At 40.5% G+C, this 19,243-nt stretch overlaps 1 protein-coding gene across 2 annotated transcripts in view; it reads left to right on the top strand.

The window, feature by feature from the left end:
* Positions 1–17,180, top strand: part of KTI12 (KTI12 chromatin associated homolog) — a 40,988-nt gene extending 23,808 nt beyond the window's left edge. For both annotated transcript variants that reach the window (XM_075855137.1, XM_075855138.1), the window contains exons 5-10: positions 5,664–5,719; positions 8,408–8,487; positions 10,606–10,765; positions 13,419–13,481; positions 13,888–13,958; positions 16,880–17,180. In XM_075855137.1, coding sequence (XP_075711252.1) covers positions 5,664–5,719; positions 8,408–8,487; positions 10,606–10,765; positions 13,419–13,481; positions 13,888–13,958; positions 16,880–17,021 — 572 coding nt within the window. In that variant the 3' untranslated portion in view covers positions 17,022–17,180. The remainder of the gene's footprint in view (positions 1–5,663; positions 5,720–8,407; positions 8,488–10,605; positions 10,766–13,418; positions 13,482–13,887; positions 13,959–16,879) is intronic.
* Positions 17,181–19,243: the final 2,063 nt, after the last annotated feature.

The following is a 19,243-nucleotide window of genomic DNA, read 5'->3' as shown; positions in this document are numbered from 1 at the left end:
TCAATGGACAACTGAGCGTGTTTTACTATATGACCAAGTGGGCGTTGTACAGAGGAGTGTATGACGCTGACCAATCGGCCTCATACACTTCTCTCCATTTATTTACACTGCACATAGCGATATAGCTATATCGCTATGTGCAGCCCCATAAACACACTATAACAATACTGCAGTGTCCGGACAATGAATATACATTACCTCCAGCCAGGACGTGATGTGTATTCAGAATCCTGACACTTCACTAATACAATCCCAACACTACAGCACAGCAAGCGTAATCTCGCTGTGAATGACAGTTTACAGCGTAATCTCGCGAGATTACGCCTGCTATGCTATAAATAACAGAGGTGCTACAGAAGTGGTCAGGAGAATGAATACACATCATGTCCTGGCTGGAGGTAATGTATAGTCATTGTCATTACACATGAGTAGCGTTATAGTGTGTTTATGTGACTGCAAATAGCGATATAGCTATATCGCGATCTGTAGTGTAAATGAATGGAGAGAAGTGTATGACGCTGATTGGTCAGCGTCGTACACTCCTCTGTAAAACGCCCACTTGGCCATATAGTAAACCACGCCCAGTTGTCCATTGGAAACTCATTAGCATAAAGCTAATATAGGTCATAACTCCGTAAAAAATGATCGTTTTTTCTAAATAAAAAACACTGCTATGGGGTATTCACACTGCCGTTGTTTTAATGGACCGTCTGAACGGCCTGTGAAGTGTCCTATTTTTGCCTGTTTTCACGGACCCCTCAGTAGACTCACGTCTTTAAGAGATCTGTAAAATCGAGTCCCACACGGTTGAAAATCGGACGTGAAAAACTGCAGTTTTTCATGGCCAATTTGATACCCATTCGTGTTAGCCATAGGAATTACAAAATCATGGGTCTGCATGTATATATGCAGATGGTGCTTTTCTCATATATTTTTCCATATAAATATATGTTAAACTAATATGATCCATCCAGCATCCAAGAGGATTTTATATATATATATATATATATATATATATATATATATATATATATATATATATATATATATATATATATATATATAATAAGATGCTCATATTTATCAGGTGGAAGTCATGTAGGAGATAGGCATGTTGAGTGTGGTACTTGAATCCAGATATAGGAATTTATGATGCCTAATTATAGTTAAAACAGGGTACTAGATGGGGAAAAAAGCCAGACTTATGACATGACACATCTTACCTAGTGATTGCGTAAGAAGGAAATGAAATTATATGAGGGAGGGGGTTGTTGTGGCTGTGGGATCCCTGCATATCCTATTTTTAAAAAATTTTTTTTAGTGTTTTACTTTTTATGTGACTATCCATATATAAAAAAAACCTTGAAATAATGGAGTTTTTTTACACTAAGGTGCACACACAATAAGATATTTTCTGTAGCTCACTTGCCAGTTCTGTTGTATGGACTGCGACTGCAAATTGCCCACCCTCATCATTGGAGCATGGGCGATTTAAAGGGGTGCTTTGGAGAATCCTTACTTGTTAGGCTACATTCAGACGAGAGTGTCCGATTTGCGCGTGTAAGAAATGCAGCGGTTTTTTTCTACATTTGATGTCCGTGTGCTTAGCATGGGGCATGCGTTTTTAAAGACTGTGTAACCACTTCTTTTTTTTTTTTTTCTCCCCTCTGGCGAGAGAGATAAGCATCTTGAATAGAGGACCCCCCTCTATTAACTCATGGGATTTCTCAAGTTTTGTTCACATCTGTGTTGGGAATCCGTTCATGGGTTCCGTCTGACAATTCCGTCAGAGCAACCCATGAATGGAATACAAACAGAAACCATGGGTTACCGTTTGCATCACCATTGAATTCAATGGGGATGTTTCCGGTGCAAATGATTTCAGCTTGTCACCGTTGTGTGAGGGTTCCGTCGTTTTGATGCAAGCAATGCCGTAGTCGATTGCGCTATTCATTCTGTCAAAACGACGGAACCCTTAAACAACGGTGACAAAAGGAAACCATTTGCACCGGATCTGTCACTATTGAAATCAATGGTGATGCAAACGGAAACCTATGGTTTCCGTTTGTTTGATTTGTTTCTGTTCATCGGTTCCCCTGACGGAAAGGTCCAACGGAACCCGTGAACGGAGTCCCGACGCAGATGTGAATGAAGCCTTAACTGGACAACACCCTTTAAAGACTGCTCTATTGTACTGCTCGAGGTCTAGATAAGGCAGGATAGCAACACTATACACACAGATAAATCTCTATCCAAAAAAGAGAAATAGAAGCAGCACTCAAAAAAACTCTGGTTTATTCATCCAGCATCCACTACAACGTTTCACCTTCTCTATGAAGGCTTTTTCAAGTCTATATGCAGCTCCCCTGTTAATTCCAGGTTTCTGCGGGAGGGGGCAATACTCCAGTACTTCTTGGAGACTGTAAGTCTACATTCAGACAGCTCCGGCAACCTCAGACGTGAAGTCTATGGGGGGGATGCGTGACACACAGTAAAATAGGACATGTCCTATTTTTCACGGTCGTGTGAACGGCCCCATTGAAATACATGAGTCCGTGTGACTGCCGTTGTTTTAACGTCCGTCACACGGATGTGATACACGCTCGTCTGAATGAGCTCTAAGGGTATTCATTCATCTGAATGGGATTTGCAGAAATCCATGCCCCTGCTGCAAAATAAACCCTATTCAGATGAATGAAGTTAAAGAGGCTCTGTCACCACATTATAAGTGCCTTATCTTGTACATAAAGTGAATCGCGCTGTAATGTAGATTACAGCAGAGGTTTTTATTTAGAAAAACTATCTATTTTCACCAAGTTATGACCTATTTTATCTTTATGCTAATGACTTTCTTAATAGACAACTGGGCGTGTTTTTACTTTTGACCAAGTGGGCGTTGTGGAGAGAAGTGTATGACGCTGACCAATCAGTGACCAATCCGCATCATACACTTCTCCCCATTCATTTACTCTGCACATAGTGATCCTGCGTTGTTCATTATGTGCAGTCACATACACACACATTAACGTTACTGAAGTGTCTTGACCGTAAATAGACATCACCTCCGGCCAGGACGCGATACCTATTCACACTCCCGACACTTCAGTAATGTTTGTGTGGGACTTAATGACAGCAAGCTTAATCTGGCGAGATCACTCTGTAATCGTGATCTCGATGTGCTGTAAGTCCCACACAAACTTTACCGAAGTGTCGGGATTGTGAATAGACATTTCGTCCTGGCTGGAAGCGATGTCTATTTGCTGTCAAGACACTTCAGTAATGTTAATGTGTGAGTATGTGACTGCACATCATGATCTAGCAAGATCACTATGTGCAGAGTAAATGAATGGAGAGAAGTGTATGACACTGATTGGTCAGCTTCTTACACTTCTCTCTACAACGCCCACTTTTGTCAAAAGTAAAAACACGCCCAGTTTTCTATTAAGAAAGTCATTAGCATAAAGCTAAAATAGGTCATAACTTGGTGAAAAGAGATTGTTTTTCTAAATAAATACCACTTCTGTAATCTACATTACAGCGCCAATCACATTATGTACAAGATAGGGCACTTATAATGTGGTGACAGAGCCTCTTTATTTTTCAGTCGCAGGAATCTGCAACAAATGTGCTGCGCATGAATATATCCTAATAGCCTATGACATTTCTTGGTCAATTAACTCATTTATTGCAGCTGCCATAAAGCATACCCTCCTGCTTTGTGTATAGAAACCATACAGGATAAAAGGAAGTGTTCGTCCCCAATATTATCGCCTTCAGGAATTTTAATTTTAAAAAATAGCTACAACATATAAATATGCTATATTTCTACTATAGACTTATATCTAATTAATGACCGTAAAATAGGATAAATATCTAAATTCATTCCCCTTGATGATTCTCCCCTAATCTGACAAGTATTCTGATATTGACAGCTGGAACTCTCATTAAGAAAGGCCAAGGCCTATTTCACGTCAAGTTATTGCGCTACTTTTGACGTATACGCCGGAAAAGCTCGCGATACGCTCTTAGCCGAGGCATCAGTCCATCTAACTGACGGATTATGTAAAATGGATATATAGAAGCTGCATCTCTTAAACCACACAACATTTTTAATACAAATATATTAGAAATATCTTTAAAGAGGCTCTGTCACCATATTTTGCAACCCCTATCTGCTATTGCAGCAGATAGGCGCTGCAATGTAGATTACAGTAACGTTTTTATTTTTAAAAAACGAGCATTTTTGACCAAGTTATGACCATTTTTGTATTTATGCAAATGAGGCTTGCAAAAGTCCAAGTGGGCGTGTATTATGTGCGTACATCGGGGCGTTTTTACTTCTTTTACTAGCTGGGCGTTCTGACGAGAAGTATCATCCACTTCTCTTCAGAACGCCCAGCTTCTGGCAGTGCAGACACAGCCGTGTTCTCGAGAGATCACGCTGTGACGTCACTCACTTCCTGCCCCAGGTCCTGCATCGTGTCGGCACCAGAGGCTACAGTTGATTCTGCAGCAGCATCAGCGTTTGCAGGTAAGTAGCTACATCGACTTACCTGCAAACGCCGATGCTGCTGCAGAATCAACTGTAGCCTCTGGTACCGATGTGTCCTCGCTCGTCCGACACGATGCAGGACCTGTGAGTGACGTCACAGCGTGATCTCTCGAGAACACGGCTGTGTCTGCACTGCCAGAAGCTGGGCGTTCTGAAGAGAAGTGGATGATACTTCTCGTCAGAACGCCCAGCTAGTAAAAGAAGTAAAAACGCCCCGATGTACGCACATAATACACGCCCACTTGGACTTTTACTTTTAAACACACCCACTTGGACTTTTGCAAGCCTCATTTGCATAAATACAAAAATGGTCATAACTTGGCCAAAAATGCTCGTGTTTTAAAAATAAAAACGTTACTGTAATCTACATTGCAGCGTCTATCTGCTGCAATAGCAGATAGGGGTTGCAAAATCTGGTGACAGAGCCTCTTTAATATGCCAAAATACAGAAATAAAAAAAAAAGATGATATAAAAGATTTTACATAGCCATTAAGTAAAGTGCTGAGCAGACTTCCTATTTCAAGCTTTTTGGCAACACATTTTGTAATAATCATGCTTTTTTTTTTTAATGGACAGTGACGTCAAAGGCTTTCCCAAGACAGGAGTCCCCGGCCAGAGATCTTGCGATTCTCTGGCCCGGGACTCCATTGTTGAAAGCCTGACATCACTGTCTATATATGGACAGTGATGTCAGGGGCTTCCCCGGGCTCACTGTTTAAAGTAGTGCCATGTCTGGGAAGTCCTCGGCCAGGATCCCGTTTTTACCGGCCGTTACAAGGATTGATTCCTGATTGAGTTCTATGAAAGCCGTCTGGCCATAAAAACGGCCAAAAACAGGGCACTATTTTTTGACAACCAGTATTCACGGGCAGTTAAAAAAACGGGCGTGTGAATACACCCATAGAACGTCATTGATCTGAAAACGGCCATGTTCCTGACAGTCTTGTAGAAATCTTGCAGAGAACACTGGTGTTCACTTCCTCCTGATTGCTTTAATTTTTGGTTTCATATATCGCTAAGGAATAAGATTGTAATTTTGGTTCTCTTATTGAAACACTGGAAAACAATGCAAACAACTGTTTTCTCCTTTTTTTCTTTTTCCTTTTTCAGGTTATAGGTATGAGCTGTTTTGTCTTATTAAACATGTACAGACCCCACACTGCCTGGTAAGACTACTAACATTTCCTTGCATATGAATATAATTTTATGACTTCCTGATCATTATTTAGAAGTGGGAAAATGCACAAACGATCTTTTGTTTGGATGAAGTTCTTGTTCATAGGTGTCTCCATTCACAATAGCTTTTCACACTTGGGCTATGTTCACACAGCATATATTCAGGCTTTTCTTCAAGAGAAAATAGCCTCTGAAATCCAGTTGTTTTTTGAGCTGATTTTCACAGCGTTTGATTTTTGCATGCCCTTTTGAGACTTATTTTCATAGCGTTTTTGAAATGTTAATGGGAAACAAGAAAAATCCGCCTGTAAAACGCTTCCAAAAGTGACACTTATTTTTAAGAGACATATATTTTTATAATTTAGCAGCGAAAAATTGCGCCTCGTTTGAACTACACAGCGTTTTTCCCAGCTGTATATTTCGGAGTATGTTACGCATCAAAATACGCTTGAAAATCCGGCCTTCTGCACCTAATTCCTCATCAAATCCGCTGACGTTCCACAACCAATGCAAGTGAATAGGGTATTTGATACCCCTTTCACATACAGCGGAAACATATCTGCAAGGAATAATGCGCTGCGGGTTTAAAAATCAGCATGTTCCTCCTTTATTTGCGTGTATTCCTTATGGAAAAGCCACAGATAAGCTTCATTGAATTACAATGGAGTTAATCCACATGCAGATTGTCTGGCATATCCGTGGCCAAAATACCAGTGTCCACCTCTGATTTCTGCTGCGGATTCTTTTAAATATCCACATCAGATTTGCCTATGCCTTGGGAAAATCCTGAAAGTGTAACCATAGCCTTATTGTGATACCCAGTAAGTTGCAGGTGAAAGGGACAATGGTATTGTGGACACCGTCTCCACCCTTGACTGTTTTATGTGTATTCATGCTTCTTATTCTCTTCTGTCTATTGTGACACTGAGGAGGACTGACAGTAGTGGGTGCTGGAGAGCACAGCGTTCATGTTTTGGTGCTGTTCTGGATTTTACCTCTGGCTGAATGTCCTAAGAAATGCCCTCCAACCCACAGCCCAGTCTCCAGCTTCTACCCATTGCTTCGCATTCACTCCACCCTGTATCACCAACGAGGACCCCCTCACCAAGTGTCACATGTGCTGTCCCACCATCTACTGTCTGTCCCCTTGTCATTCAGAGGATGGGCCAATAGTAATACAGATATAATATAAAATATATATTACCCTCTGAACTTGGCTGCGTCTTATCCTCAGGTGTTAAAAATGTATGTGTGCAGATCCGGTCAAGGATGCCGGACAAAATAGCCCAGCATGCTCTATTTTGTCTGGTAAAAGTCAATCGGTTCTGTCGGGCGCCTTTGGTGTCCGCCATGCAATGTATCCAGTGCTTCCGGTATTTTCTTCGTTCTGCTTCTATGACAGAGCAGAAAAATGGAAACCCCGAACACCGTTGTGAACATGGAGTTAAATTGGTCACTTTGGTTTAGTGGTATCAAATATATTGTCATTTTTAGATCTCTTATTGCCAAAGACAAATTGGTTATAAAACCATAAGAAAAACCGACAGTGTTGAAATATGCAGAGTAGCTAAAATAAGAATCCTAGTGTAAAACTACAATATTACAAGCTTGTGTGAAAGGATTGGATATATTAATCTTGCGGCTTAAAGAGGCTCTGTCACCAGATTTTGCAACCCCTATCTGCTATTGCAGCAGATAGGCGCTGCAATGTAGATTACAGTAACGTTTTTATTTTTAAAAAACAAGCATTTTTGGCCAAGTTATGACCATTTTTGTAGTTATGCAAATGAGGCTTGCAAAAGTCCAAGTGGGTGTGTTTAAAAGTAAAAGTCCAAGTGGGCGTGTATTATGTGCGTACATCGGGGCGTTTTTAATACTTTTACTAGCTGGGCGCTCTGAAGAGAAGTATCATCCACTTCTCTTCAGAACGCCCAGCTTCTGCCAGATCACGCTGTGACGTCACTCACAGGTCCTGCATCATGTCAGACGAGCGAGGACACATCGGCACCAGAGGCTACAGTTGACTCTGCAGCAGCATCGGCGTTTGCAGGTAAGTCGATGTAGCTACTTACCTGCTAACGCTGATGCTGCTGCAGAATCAACTGTAGCCTCTGGTGCCGATGTGTCCTCGCTCGTCTGACACGATGCAGGACCTGTGAGTGACGTCACAGCGTGATCTGCCAGAAGCTGGGCGTTCTGAAGGGAAGTGGATGATACTTCTCTTCAGAACGCCCAGCTAGTAAAAGTAGTAAAAACGCCCCGATGTACGCACATAATACACACCCACTTGGACTTTTACTTTTAAACACACCCACTTGGACTTTTGCAAGCCTCATTTGCATAACTACAAAAATGGTCATAACTTGGCCAAAAATGCTCGTTTTTTAAAAATAAAAACGTTACACTTATCTACATTGCAGCGCCCATCTGCTGCAATAGCAGATAGGGGTTGCAAAATCTGGTGACAGAGCCTCTTTAAATTTTGTAGTGTGAATGTAATGGATAATCCTATTATCACCTGTGGCTTCTCTACCTGTGTCCTGCGATGTCACCTTTGTCTTTTTGTCAATTCTGGTTGCCTTATACTGTGTTTTAAACATTTGGACCTAGTTTCTAGGGCGTTATAAAGAGCGATAATGAAATACTGTGTAAAGCCAACTACTCTTGTGTTATTGCAGATTCATTGTCTCACGTCTCCAGACATCAGTTCCAACTGGAACCAGGACAGACAGCAGGATGACCGATATACACAAGCCGTGTAAGCAGAAAGAGGCCGAAAATATCCCACTTTGTTATAAATGTCTCCGTTCTGGTTTTACAACAGTGGGACCTTTTGAATAAAACTCACCAGTAATAACATTGTAATAAACTATCCTGTTAGAAAAAAACAAAACATGATCACTTTAGTAAAGTATAGAGACCAACATATACAAGAAATATTTGGACTGCAAATAGTGAAATAAGACAGTACTAGTTTTCCAGCGAGCTGTTTGATGGGGACATTACTTGGGAGGTGTCTTTAAATGTGACCCCCATCGCTGTCTCCATTGCATTCTCTAGATTGGACTGCTTTCTCCGTTTTGTTTTTCCACCACTGATTAGAAAAAAAAATAACATAGTTTGGCCTTGAAGGCAAACAGAGAATAATTCATTAGAAGCGGGTTTAACATGCGTGGCACCGTAAGCCCCTCTCTGGGGGGTTGGACAGATTTCTGAATTGGTTAGTTCAAAGCTGCCATCTACGGCTGCTGGAATTCTTGTACGTCTTTTATTTCAACATGGAACTCTTTGAATTGCAGATGAGGAAGAAAGATTTTCAGATGTTTAGGGATTAGTTTGAGGCACGCAGAATATCAAGTCCCTTTCAATTTCAAGCAGTTTGTTCTAAAAACAATTTTATCACTTGTTAATATTTAATACAATTATGGTAACTGAATTATTACAGGCAGCAGAGAGCATAAAAAAAGCTGAAAAAACATCATCCAGTCTATAGTCAGAGTAATAAAGTCAGGGGTTATTGCACTGCTAGCTTTTTTGCATATATATTTCAAACTGGCATGAAGCCCATTATTTTTTTATGTCACTTTATGCTTAAAGACGTCTGAAAAAATCTAAAAGCCATTTGTTTGTATACGGAGCCAAAGCCGTGTCCACTTAATATGGCATTGATTAGTGTTTCTGACTCTTCCCGATAGAAGTGGAATGTAATTACCTTCACCCTATGGGACTGTCCTTCCAATACGCGCAAAATCCTAAATAATGACAGGAAAACTCATTAAATGTATTAGATCTTAGAATTGTACAAGAATTGATTTTTTTTTTTTGTGCTCTTTGAGGCTTTCGTATTAGGCACCAGCTTAATTTCCTTCGGAGCATTTTTATTTGGGCTCTGAATACTTTGCATACTCTTTCTTGCATATGGTCTTCTATAATAGATTCGTTTTCCATAATTGTAACATTTAATATTGTTTTAAAAATGTTTAATATTTTTCCTTGTGTACTTTTCCTAACATTTTTTGCTTATTTAGGGTTGGAAAGTTTACTTGTAAGTTGATGGCCGTGATTGTGTCAGGTCTGTCATGTAATAAAGCTCTTAATAACGAATGTCGCCATTTAAATGGACACTAACTTTTCAAACAACTTATGCTGATCTAGTAGTATACCTGCTATAGAACAACTTTGCAATTTACTTATGGTTTAAAATATATATATATATATATATATATATATATATATATATATATATATCCATGCAAATTCTGTGTGAAGTTACTGCTACTAGGTGTCTCCCTTCTTGTAATCTTCTGTCCATCTCCCTATTGTTAAGCAATGTCTGTCCCTGGTTACGGAGTAAAATTGACGGGCTGCAGAAAGTGTGGCTGTGTCTATTTACTGCGTGCCTATACAAGTTTATAGAGAGGGAAAGGGGAGCAGGTGGAGAGAGCAGAGAGACACATGCTGCATGTAAGTCTATAGAGGGGGTTGGGTGTGCAGGGGAAGCAGGAGCAGAGTAAGAAAAACACAGGCTTCTGGTAAGATGGCTGTCACCCCAGTGCTGGATACTCAGCTACACTGCTCATAAACTGCTGTATAATCTCCTCCATGCTGCTGCAGCTTCTATATATGTGATGGATAGAAGAGGAGAATCCTGCTCTCCTATCTCTATGTGCAATGTATAGAAGACATGATAGCAGTTAGGCTCCACCCAGTAGCTCCGAGACAACTGAGAATTAGAGCTTGCAGAGGGGAAAACTGCTAAAAAATTCAAAATACAAGTTTTAACATAGTCAAATATGTTATTCCGCATGTACACACATCTGACCGCTTATTCTGAAAAGTAAGTTAATTACGCTTTAAACTTTGTTCCCTTTGACAGGTTTGATGCTTTGGTGCAGAGATTTGAGACTCCAGATTCTCGCAATCGCTGGGACAGTCCTTTATTTACTGTACATAAGGATGATGTGCTGCCACTTGAACAGATTAGTAATGCAATTCTCCACAGGAAAGCACCTCCACCCAACCAGTCTACGCAAACGGTGTGTAATTCACAATTGCCTGTTTTATTTTTTTGGTAAAATGGCCAAATACACGTGGATCTTTCGACCACTCAACATCACTTAAAGAGGCTCTGTCACCACATTATAAGTGCCTCCTTAATCCTACATAATGTGATCGGCGCTGTAATGTAAATAACAACAGTGTTTATTTTGAAAAACTATGAATTTTGAGCACGTTATGCACAATTTTAGATTTATTCTAGTTAATTTCTTAATAGACAACTGGGCGTCTTTACTTTTTTTTTTTAACCAACTGGGCGTTGTAAATAGAAGTGTATGACGCTGACCAATCAGCGTCATACATTTCTCTCCATTCATTTTTAGCAGTACTTACAACACAGCGTGATCTCGCGAGATCACGCTGTACTGTCACATACTCCCACATTAACTTTACCGAGGTGTCTTGAGTGTGAATAGACATTGCCTCCTGCCAAGACGCGATGTCTATTCACATCATTTGTACCTTACCTGAGGAAGAAGCCAGTTCGGCTTTGAAACATGTCGTTCTTTTGTACAAAATAAATTCTATTTTACTTCATCCGATTTAGTCTGTCATACTGTGATGACAGAATAGATACGCTCGGGGAGAACACTTATACGGCTGCGCCCGAGAACATTCCGTTTCTTTTTCGCTTTTGATTTCCATTATTCACACTCCCGACACATTGGTAAAGTTTATTGGGGACTTCCTCACACAGCACGGCATGATCTTGCGAGATCACGCTGTGCTGTCATTCACAGAAACTTTACCGAAGTGTCGGGAGTGTGAATAGACATCGCGTCCTGGCTGTCTATTCACTCTCGAGACACCTCGGTAAAGTTAATGTGTGAGTGTGACAGTACAGCGTGATCTCACGAGATCACGCTGTGTTGCGAGTACTGCTAAAAATGAATGGAGAGAAGTGTATTAGGCTAATTGGTCAGCGTCATATACTCCTCTGTGCAACGCCCAGTTGGTAAAAAGTAAAAACCACGCCCAGTTGTCCATTAAGAAAGTAATTAACATAAATCTAAAATTGTGCATAACTTTTCTCAAAATGATAGTTTTTCAAAATAAAAAACACTGCTGTTATCTACATTACAGCGCCGATCACATTATGTAGGAGGTAGGGCACTTATAATCTGGTGACAGAGCCTCTTTAAAATCTCACCAAGCAGCTTAATGGACCCCGTGAGTCGGTGAGCAGGGTAATGAGGTTAACTGCAGTTACATATGAATTGGTAGGATTCATGTGGTGTTTCATGGTGCATTTGTCTACACAGTGCGTGGAAAGCACATAATGTCTGTATACATTAATCTTTATTGGAACATTGTCATAATAGAGAAGTTATCCAGAAGTGTGAGAAGCAAGCATGAAGGGGGGGCCGTATTGGTATCTGGTATACGGCATATTTCTAATTTACTGCACATTTAGCATCAAGTTCATTTTTGTTTCTTGTTAGTATATTGTTCAGTACGACCACTCCTAGTGTGGTCTATCCATTTTATAATGATTACTCCTACTTTTCTAACAATACAATATTTTTTAATAACAGTTTCTGGGTCAAACCGTGCTGGCAGACCTATCTTCTGTGTCCATCTGTCATTCACATTTGTTCCTGGGATCAGACTGGCTGTATTTATGTAATGTACACATACCCTGCTTCTACATCTTTTGCCTAGGGAATCTACTATTTTGCACTCATTACATTTCAATCTGTGTGGGTTTTTAATTGTTCAGATTGTGTATTTGGTTTGTATTAACTAGTATGTAACCTGGAATACATTGCTACAGAGATGATGTTATTTACCCTTCTTATGGAAGTCCACTAGCCATCACTGCCAAACATCCAACTATTGCCCAGAGGTATGGAAAGAGATCGCTGTGCCTGTATGGAATAAAGTATTAAGTGGTAAATTATATTCCCACGGGATCAAACTAATGGCTCTGCAGTTCTAAATGTCTTTTTTTTTTATAAATATAAACCGTGTTCTGTCTGTGTATGTTTATACACGTGGGGTGATAAAGCAGTTGGCATGGTCTGGAGACACACTAACCTACTACTAATGCCTGAAGGTTAAAGAGGTTGTCGGTAAAGGAAAGTTACAATTCTGTGATGGTCATGTGATGGACACACAGGTGCTGGAATCATTAGAAGACACCGCTCTGATACACCTACAGTAACGAGCCGTGCACCTGTGTCGATCACATGACCATGGACAGAATTTTATCCACTGGAAGTAAACAATGAACTACTGAATAATAACAACAAGCAGAGATCTAAAAAACCGGGAGAAATGAATACAGAAAGTATATTGGAAACTTGTATAACTTTTAATTACGGTATACAAAAAAAAAAAATAACCTTCATTTTTTTTTTAAACCGGACAACCCCTTTAAGTGACCAGATGCACAATTTCAAATCAATTTCTGCCCATTTGACCCATTGTTTTCACGGTATGAATTGGTTGTATATGATCCCTGAAGGGGTTAATGAATCTACTTTGTAAACTAAATCTATTTTTAACATTGACTGACTTAATCTGTTGGCTTTTTTATTTTTTTACTTTCCAGGTCTTATTATCTGCAGGAGATTTGAAATTTGCTATTAACCAAATCTTTTTATTTATTTTTTTTTAATTTTTTTACAGCAACCGTTGTCCTCCACAAACTTTCTGCATGAGTTGGACAAGGTGACACAGGACGTTGTGACCGTGAGTGTAATTTATCACTGAAAGTGACTGCATATGTGAGAAAAGGGACACTAGTCTTTGTTTTTTCTCTAGTGTGGGTGTTTATTGATAGACTTATGGACTCCAAAAATTGAAATAAAAACTACATAACTAGATAACAATAAAAACTACAAAAATGTGTGATGGGTCTTTAAATCTAGATAGTCCGGCTATGGAATATTCCATGTTGCCTGCTGACTTAAAATTTTTTACAAGTTATGAAAACAAACTTTTACAGTTTAAATTGATAAAATGTAACATTAATCAGATTTTAAAAAAAAAAGAAGTAATACCTTGATGTGAGATACATTTCTTTTATAGTATTTTATGTTTGTTTACATATTTTAAAAAAATGATTCCGATTTGTGTGTTTTTTTTTTTCTTGCAGGCTATTCTAAGTGCCCAGAAGACCAGTGTTCCAGGAGACCTCATTATGGTGCCAGGAGCCACCGAGAAAATATCCTTTAAAAAAAATTGTACATTTGACACTGAAAGGCTATTGCAAGGTTCACACAGTGCAGTCTGTGCTGATTCTTTTTTTTTTTTTGCTCAAGCCAGTTTAACTCCTTAACGCCGAAGGACGGATATATCCGTCCTCTGCAGCTGCTAGTTCGCGCAGGAGGACGGATATATCCGTCCTGTGATGGTGCGGGTACTGAGACTGTACCCACGCGATCAGCGGCAGGAGCACAGCTGTTATACACAGCCTGGCTCCTGCTGCAACTGCCGGAATCGAAGCGCGCGCCGATTCCGGCAGTTTAACCCATTAAATGCCGCTGTCAATAGTGACAGCTGCATTTAATGAGTTTGACAGAGGGGGGAGCTCCCTCTGTCACCCGATCGGCGCCCCCGCAAACAAATCGCGGGTCGCCGTCGGGTTTCCATGACAGCCGGGGGTCTAACAAAGACCCCCAGGTCTGCCTTCAGCATCTGCCTGTTAGGCGATGCAGGAGGCATGACCTAATAGGTTGCCTGTCAGTTTTACACTGACAGGCAATAATGCTTCGGTATACTAAGTATACCAAAGCATTATATATGCGATCGGCACATCGCATAGTGAAGTCCCCTGGTGGGACTAAAAAAAAAAAAGTAAAACAGTTAAATAAAGTTTGTGAAAAAAAAATAAAAATAATTAGTCAAAGTCAAATAAAACTACTTTTTTGGCCCAAAAAGTGGTTTTATTTAGTAAAACGGTCAAAACAAATCACACATACACATATATGTTATCCCCGCATTCGTAACAACTTGACCAATAAAATGAACATATTAATTAAACCGCCGGATGAACGGCGTCCAAAGAAAACGCAAAAAACAACGTCAAAATTCTCTCTCTTCTCCCATTCCCCCCATAAAAAATAAAATAAAAGTTAATCTATAAGTCCTATGTACCCCAAAATAGTACTAATAAAAACTACACATTGGCCCGCAAAAATCAAGCCCACATACGGCCACATCGACGGAAAAATAAAAACGTTACGGCTCTTGGAATGCGGCGATGCAAAAACAAGTAATTTTTTTCTAAAAGGGTTTTTATTGTGCAAACGTAGGAAAAACATATAAAACCTTTACATATTTGGTATACCCGTAATCGTGCCGACCCATAGAATAAAGTTAACATGTTATTTATGCTGCATAGTAAACGCCGTAAACTTATAACGTGAAAATCAATGCTGGAATAGCTGCTTATTTTCAATTCTCTCCTAAAATAAAGTTAATAAAAGTTAATCAATATGTTATAAGCATCTAAAAATGGTACAATTACAAAATACAACTCGTCCCGGAAAAAACAAGCCCTTATACGGCTATGTCGACGGAATAAAAAAAGAATTACGACTCTTGGAATGCGACCGTGAAAAAACAAAAAATAATCCTTGGTCATTAACGTGCAAAATGGCCCGGTCATTAAGGGGTTAAAGCAGCACTGTGTCTATTTTGGTTCCACTTGCCCCACTCCGTTTGAAAATGCGATGAAGTGAAAGGTAGTCTGGTGGTATTGGCTTACCTTGGGATTTATTTCACGGGTAGCCACTCTGTGCCGGGCCGCCATGATCTCCACTCAGACCACCCAACTTCTACAAAAGTATGAAAAGGAGGTCAGTTTCTCAATGCAAGTCTGACACTCACATTGACGCTCTCATAGACTTGCATTGAGAGACTGACTTCTGGCCTCTACAGCAGACGCTATAGTATTCACAGTCCAAATGGAGATCATGTGACCAAACAGCGACCTGGAACGGAGCAGCGACTTTCAAATACAGCACCCCCATTTTCAAACGGAGGCGGGCAATGACGGAGTGATTCTTTAAAGCAAAGAAAAAACACTTAGGCCTAAGGCCTTTTGTGGATAAATTGATTTCTATGGACCCATGCACACGATCGTGGTTTTCACGGATCAGTGCTGGGGCCACGAATCTGGGCCGCAAAAACTCAGGACAATCCATTCTATGGTCAGGATAATAGACCGCAACCGATCCGTGGTTTTGCGGCCCAAAAAACACTACTGTTGTGTGCATGAGGCCTTAGGCCTGGTTCACACACTACAGTTTATTTCCATCTTAAAGTGATACTAGTACAATGAATTACCGTAGTTTATTTTCTATTATGCTGTGTGCGGTCCTTATTGGAGCTGCTCGATTCCTCCTTACTGCTTACTTTGGATCAGGCAGTGTAGTTGACCTGTTACTCTGCCATGAAATCTCCGCCTACCACTAATAATGAGGTTTTATTACAAGCTGTAAAATTAGACGCTTTTTGTCCATTTGATATGTAACCTGATGTGATGACATCTAGTGTCTAATGTGAAAACTGCATTTTCTTCATTTCACGCTTACATGGACAGACTCAACAACAACATCAAAAAGAAACAACATTAAAAAAAAGCTTCTTAGTTAAACTCTGTTTTGTTTTTTGTTTTGTTCCTTTCAGGTTAATGTCCCAATAACCAACAATATACTAGGACTCTGTATGGCTGTGATAACCTGCTAGATTTGCTCTGGATTTGCTTTTAGCACAAGATTTATTTGCATGGCATTTTCTAATTTTAGATCTTGGTCTTAAAAAATAAATATAATCTGCATTTATTTAAGGCACATTAGGGGTAAAACGCTGGTAGGTAAAATACAGTTTTATAATTGGGGTCGTTTAGACTTGACGGTCATGGTGTTAGAATTACTTCTCAAGTACATATCCTGTCATTTTTCATGCCCTCTTTTATTGTTGCTGATGACCGTCATGAGCAGTACCATAGACCGGACCTAGTCTACAAGTTTTCTTTACAAAGAACACCGGCTAAATCTAGCTTTCTGTTACCCCCGCAGTTTTCTACTAGACACACCTCTGAGGTTTTAATATTTGCAATGTCTTCCTTAATGTTCCCACATGCAGCTGCCGCGTCTCCTAAATATGTCAGAACTGCGGAGGCTTCGTCAGCAGTTTATCAGTTACACCAAACTTCATCCCAACGAGAACATCTCACAGCTTGCAAATATGTTTGTACAGTACCTGAACCAAAGTATCCGCTGAAGAGACGGCCGGACGGAGCCGCTTGTGTCCGAGAATCAGCTATAAATTGCTTCTGTGGATTTTAAAAGGACCGTTTCATTGACAAAAATGACTTTTTATTTTTATGCTTTTAACAATTCATCTGTGCAAAATTTCTACAATAAAAACGTCAGCCTTTAAGTGGACAAACTGGTGGTTGAATTATTTTTACTTATGTAATAGTATATTGGTATCTATTTTAGTACATATAGACCTGTGGAGGACCATGCTATGCCATGCCTTAGACCAGTGTTAGTACCAACCAGTGTGCAACGACGCTCCTCTAATCCACTGCCCCCACAGGGGGGAAAAAAACAAAAACGTCCTTCCGATTGCGGCTGCTTCTTATGCTTGTAGCAAACCTGACGCACGTCCGCTACAATTACCGCCCCCGACGCTTCCAGCCAAAATAGCCTGACCGGGAGGAGTGCGGGTGCCATTAACGCTGCGCTGCGTTCCTGGGCAGCGTAAGGATGTAATTCTTTCCCCCCGCAGTGAGTACACGTTTATGACGTTACAATCACATCTCTATGATTTGATTGCAGTGGCGTTATAGAGAGCTTACTGCGGGGGGAAGGAAATATCTTCTGTCCGTGGACCGGGTGAAGCTCAGCGTGTGAGCCGGCGAGGAGAGCTTTTTTACGCCAAGTGCTCTGACGTGGTCATTCTACTGACCTGTTTCTGAATTAGGACACAATATACATAAACTTTTGTGCTTGTCCTTGGTCTTTAGGATTGCGATTACAATTAAAGTGTTGCACAACTATTTTTGGGTGTGATTTACCCGTGCGTCGCATGCAATTTAGGATTTGCGACATCCAAGACCTTGCAATTTTTGTTACTTGCAATCAAAGTTGCCGTGTAGCCCTAGCCTTAGTTTTACATTGCTGACATTAAAACATCTTAGGGTATGTGCACACACACTGATTACGTCCGTATTTGACGGACGTATTTCGGCCGCAAGTCCCGGACCGAACACAGTGCAGGGAGCCGGGCTCCTAGCATCATACTTATGTACGATGCTAGGAGTCCCTGCCTCGCTGCAAGACAACTGTCCCGTACTGAAAACATGATTACAGTACGGGACAGTTGTCCTGCAGCGAGGCAGGGACTCCTAGCATCGTACATAAGTATGATGCTAGGAGCCCGGCTCCCTGCACTGTGTTCGGTCCGGGACTTGCGGCCGAAATACGTCCGTCAATTACGGACGTAATTAGTGTGTGTGCACATACCCTTAGGTTATACATTTTCAGGAACTGTATCAGGAAATTATTAACTTTTTAAACTATACGTAGCATACAAAGGATGCAAAGATGTCCAAAGAAAAACAGAGCATAATATTCCTGTGATTATAAACATTGTCGCGTGATCAGGCGCCAATCTTTAGCAAACAGTGTAACACTTGGCAAAAAAACAAAGCCTACGGAGTTGGGGGGTAAGGCCCTGTTCACACAGTTATATGACGCGGAAACAGCGCCTGAATCAGCGCCCAAAAAAAAAAAAAGCATTCGCCCCCTATTGATTTCAAAGGGAGGAAGAGGCGATTTTTTTTTTTTCCCAGCGGCTTTTAGCCGCTTGTGGGGAAAAAAGCGTAATTTCCTTTCTTGCTGCGGTTCCACCTCGGACCTACAATTGAGATCAATGGGAGGTAGAGAAAACCTGCGGCGCTAGTTTCCGAGCATTTTTCGCCTGGGGTTCTTGCATTAGTTTCAATGGCCGCAGGCGAAAAACACTGAAAACCACGGCAAAAAAAGCGCAGACAGGTCAAAATTCCTGAACAAATTCTGAGGCAGATTTTTTTTCTGCCTGCAAAAAACTCAGTCTGAACCTTTAGGCCCTGTTCATACAATCATCATTGCTTCTTTTCTTAATGGAACCATGACTGGTATGATGGATGTTTGCAAATGGATGGATCCCATTGACTTGAAGGCAGTCTGTCAGGGTTCTGTTTTTTTATTGTTTTTGTTTTGTTTTTTTTATGGCAAGAATAGAGAGAACGCATCAATTCTTATGCACCATAATACATAAATACAGTATATACTTACCAGGAAATCCATTCTGTTTCTCTCCTGGGCCACCATTCTTCTTTCCCTGGCAGATGTGTCCAGAAGTGCTGTTGGCGCATATTAATACGTAGCACCAGCCCTTCTATGCTGTGTAAGGCCTGGTTTACACGAGCGTGTGTGTTTTGCGCACACAAAAAA

This window comes from Rhinoderma darwinii, chromosome 3 (assembly GCF_050947455.1).
Source record: "Rhinoderma darwinii isolate aRhiDar2 chromosome 3, aRhiDar2.hap1, whole genome shotgun sequence".
NCBI lineage: Eukaryota > Metazoa > Chordata > Amphibia > Anura > Rhinodermatidae > Rhinoderma > Rhinoderma darwinii.
The sequence above is the reverse complement of the archived record's forward strand: the minus strand, read 5'-3'. Positions and strand labels throughout refer to the sequence as shown.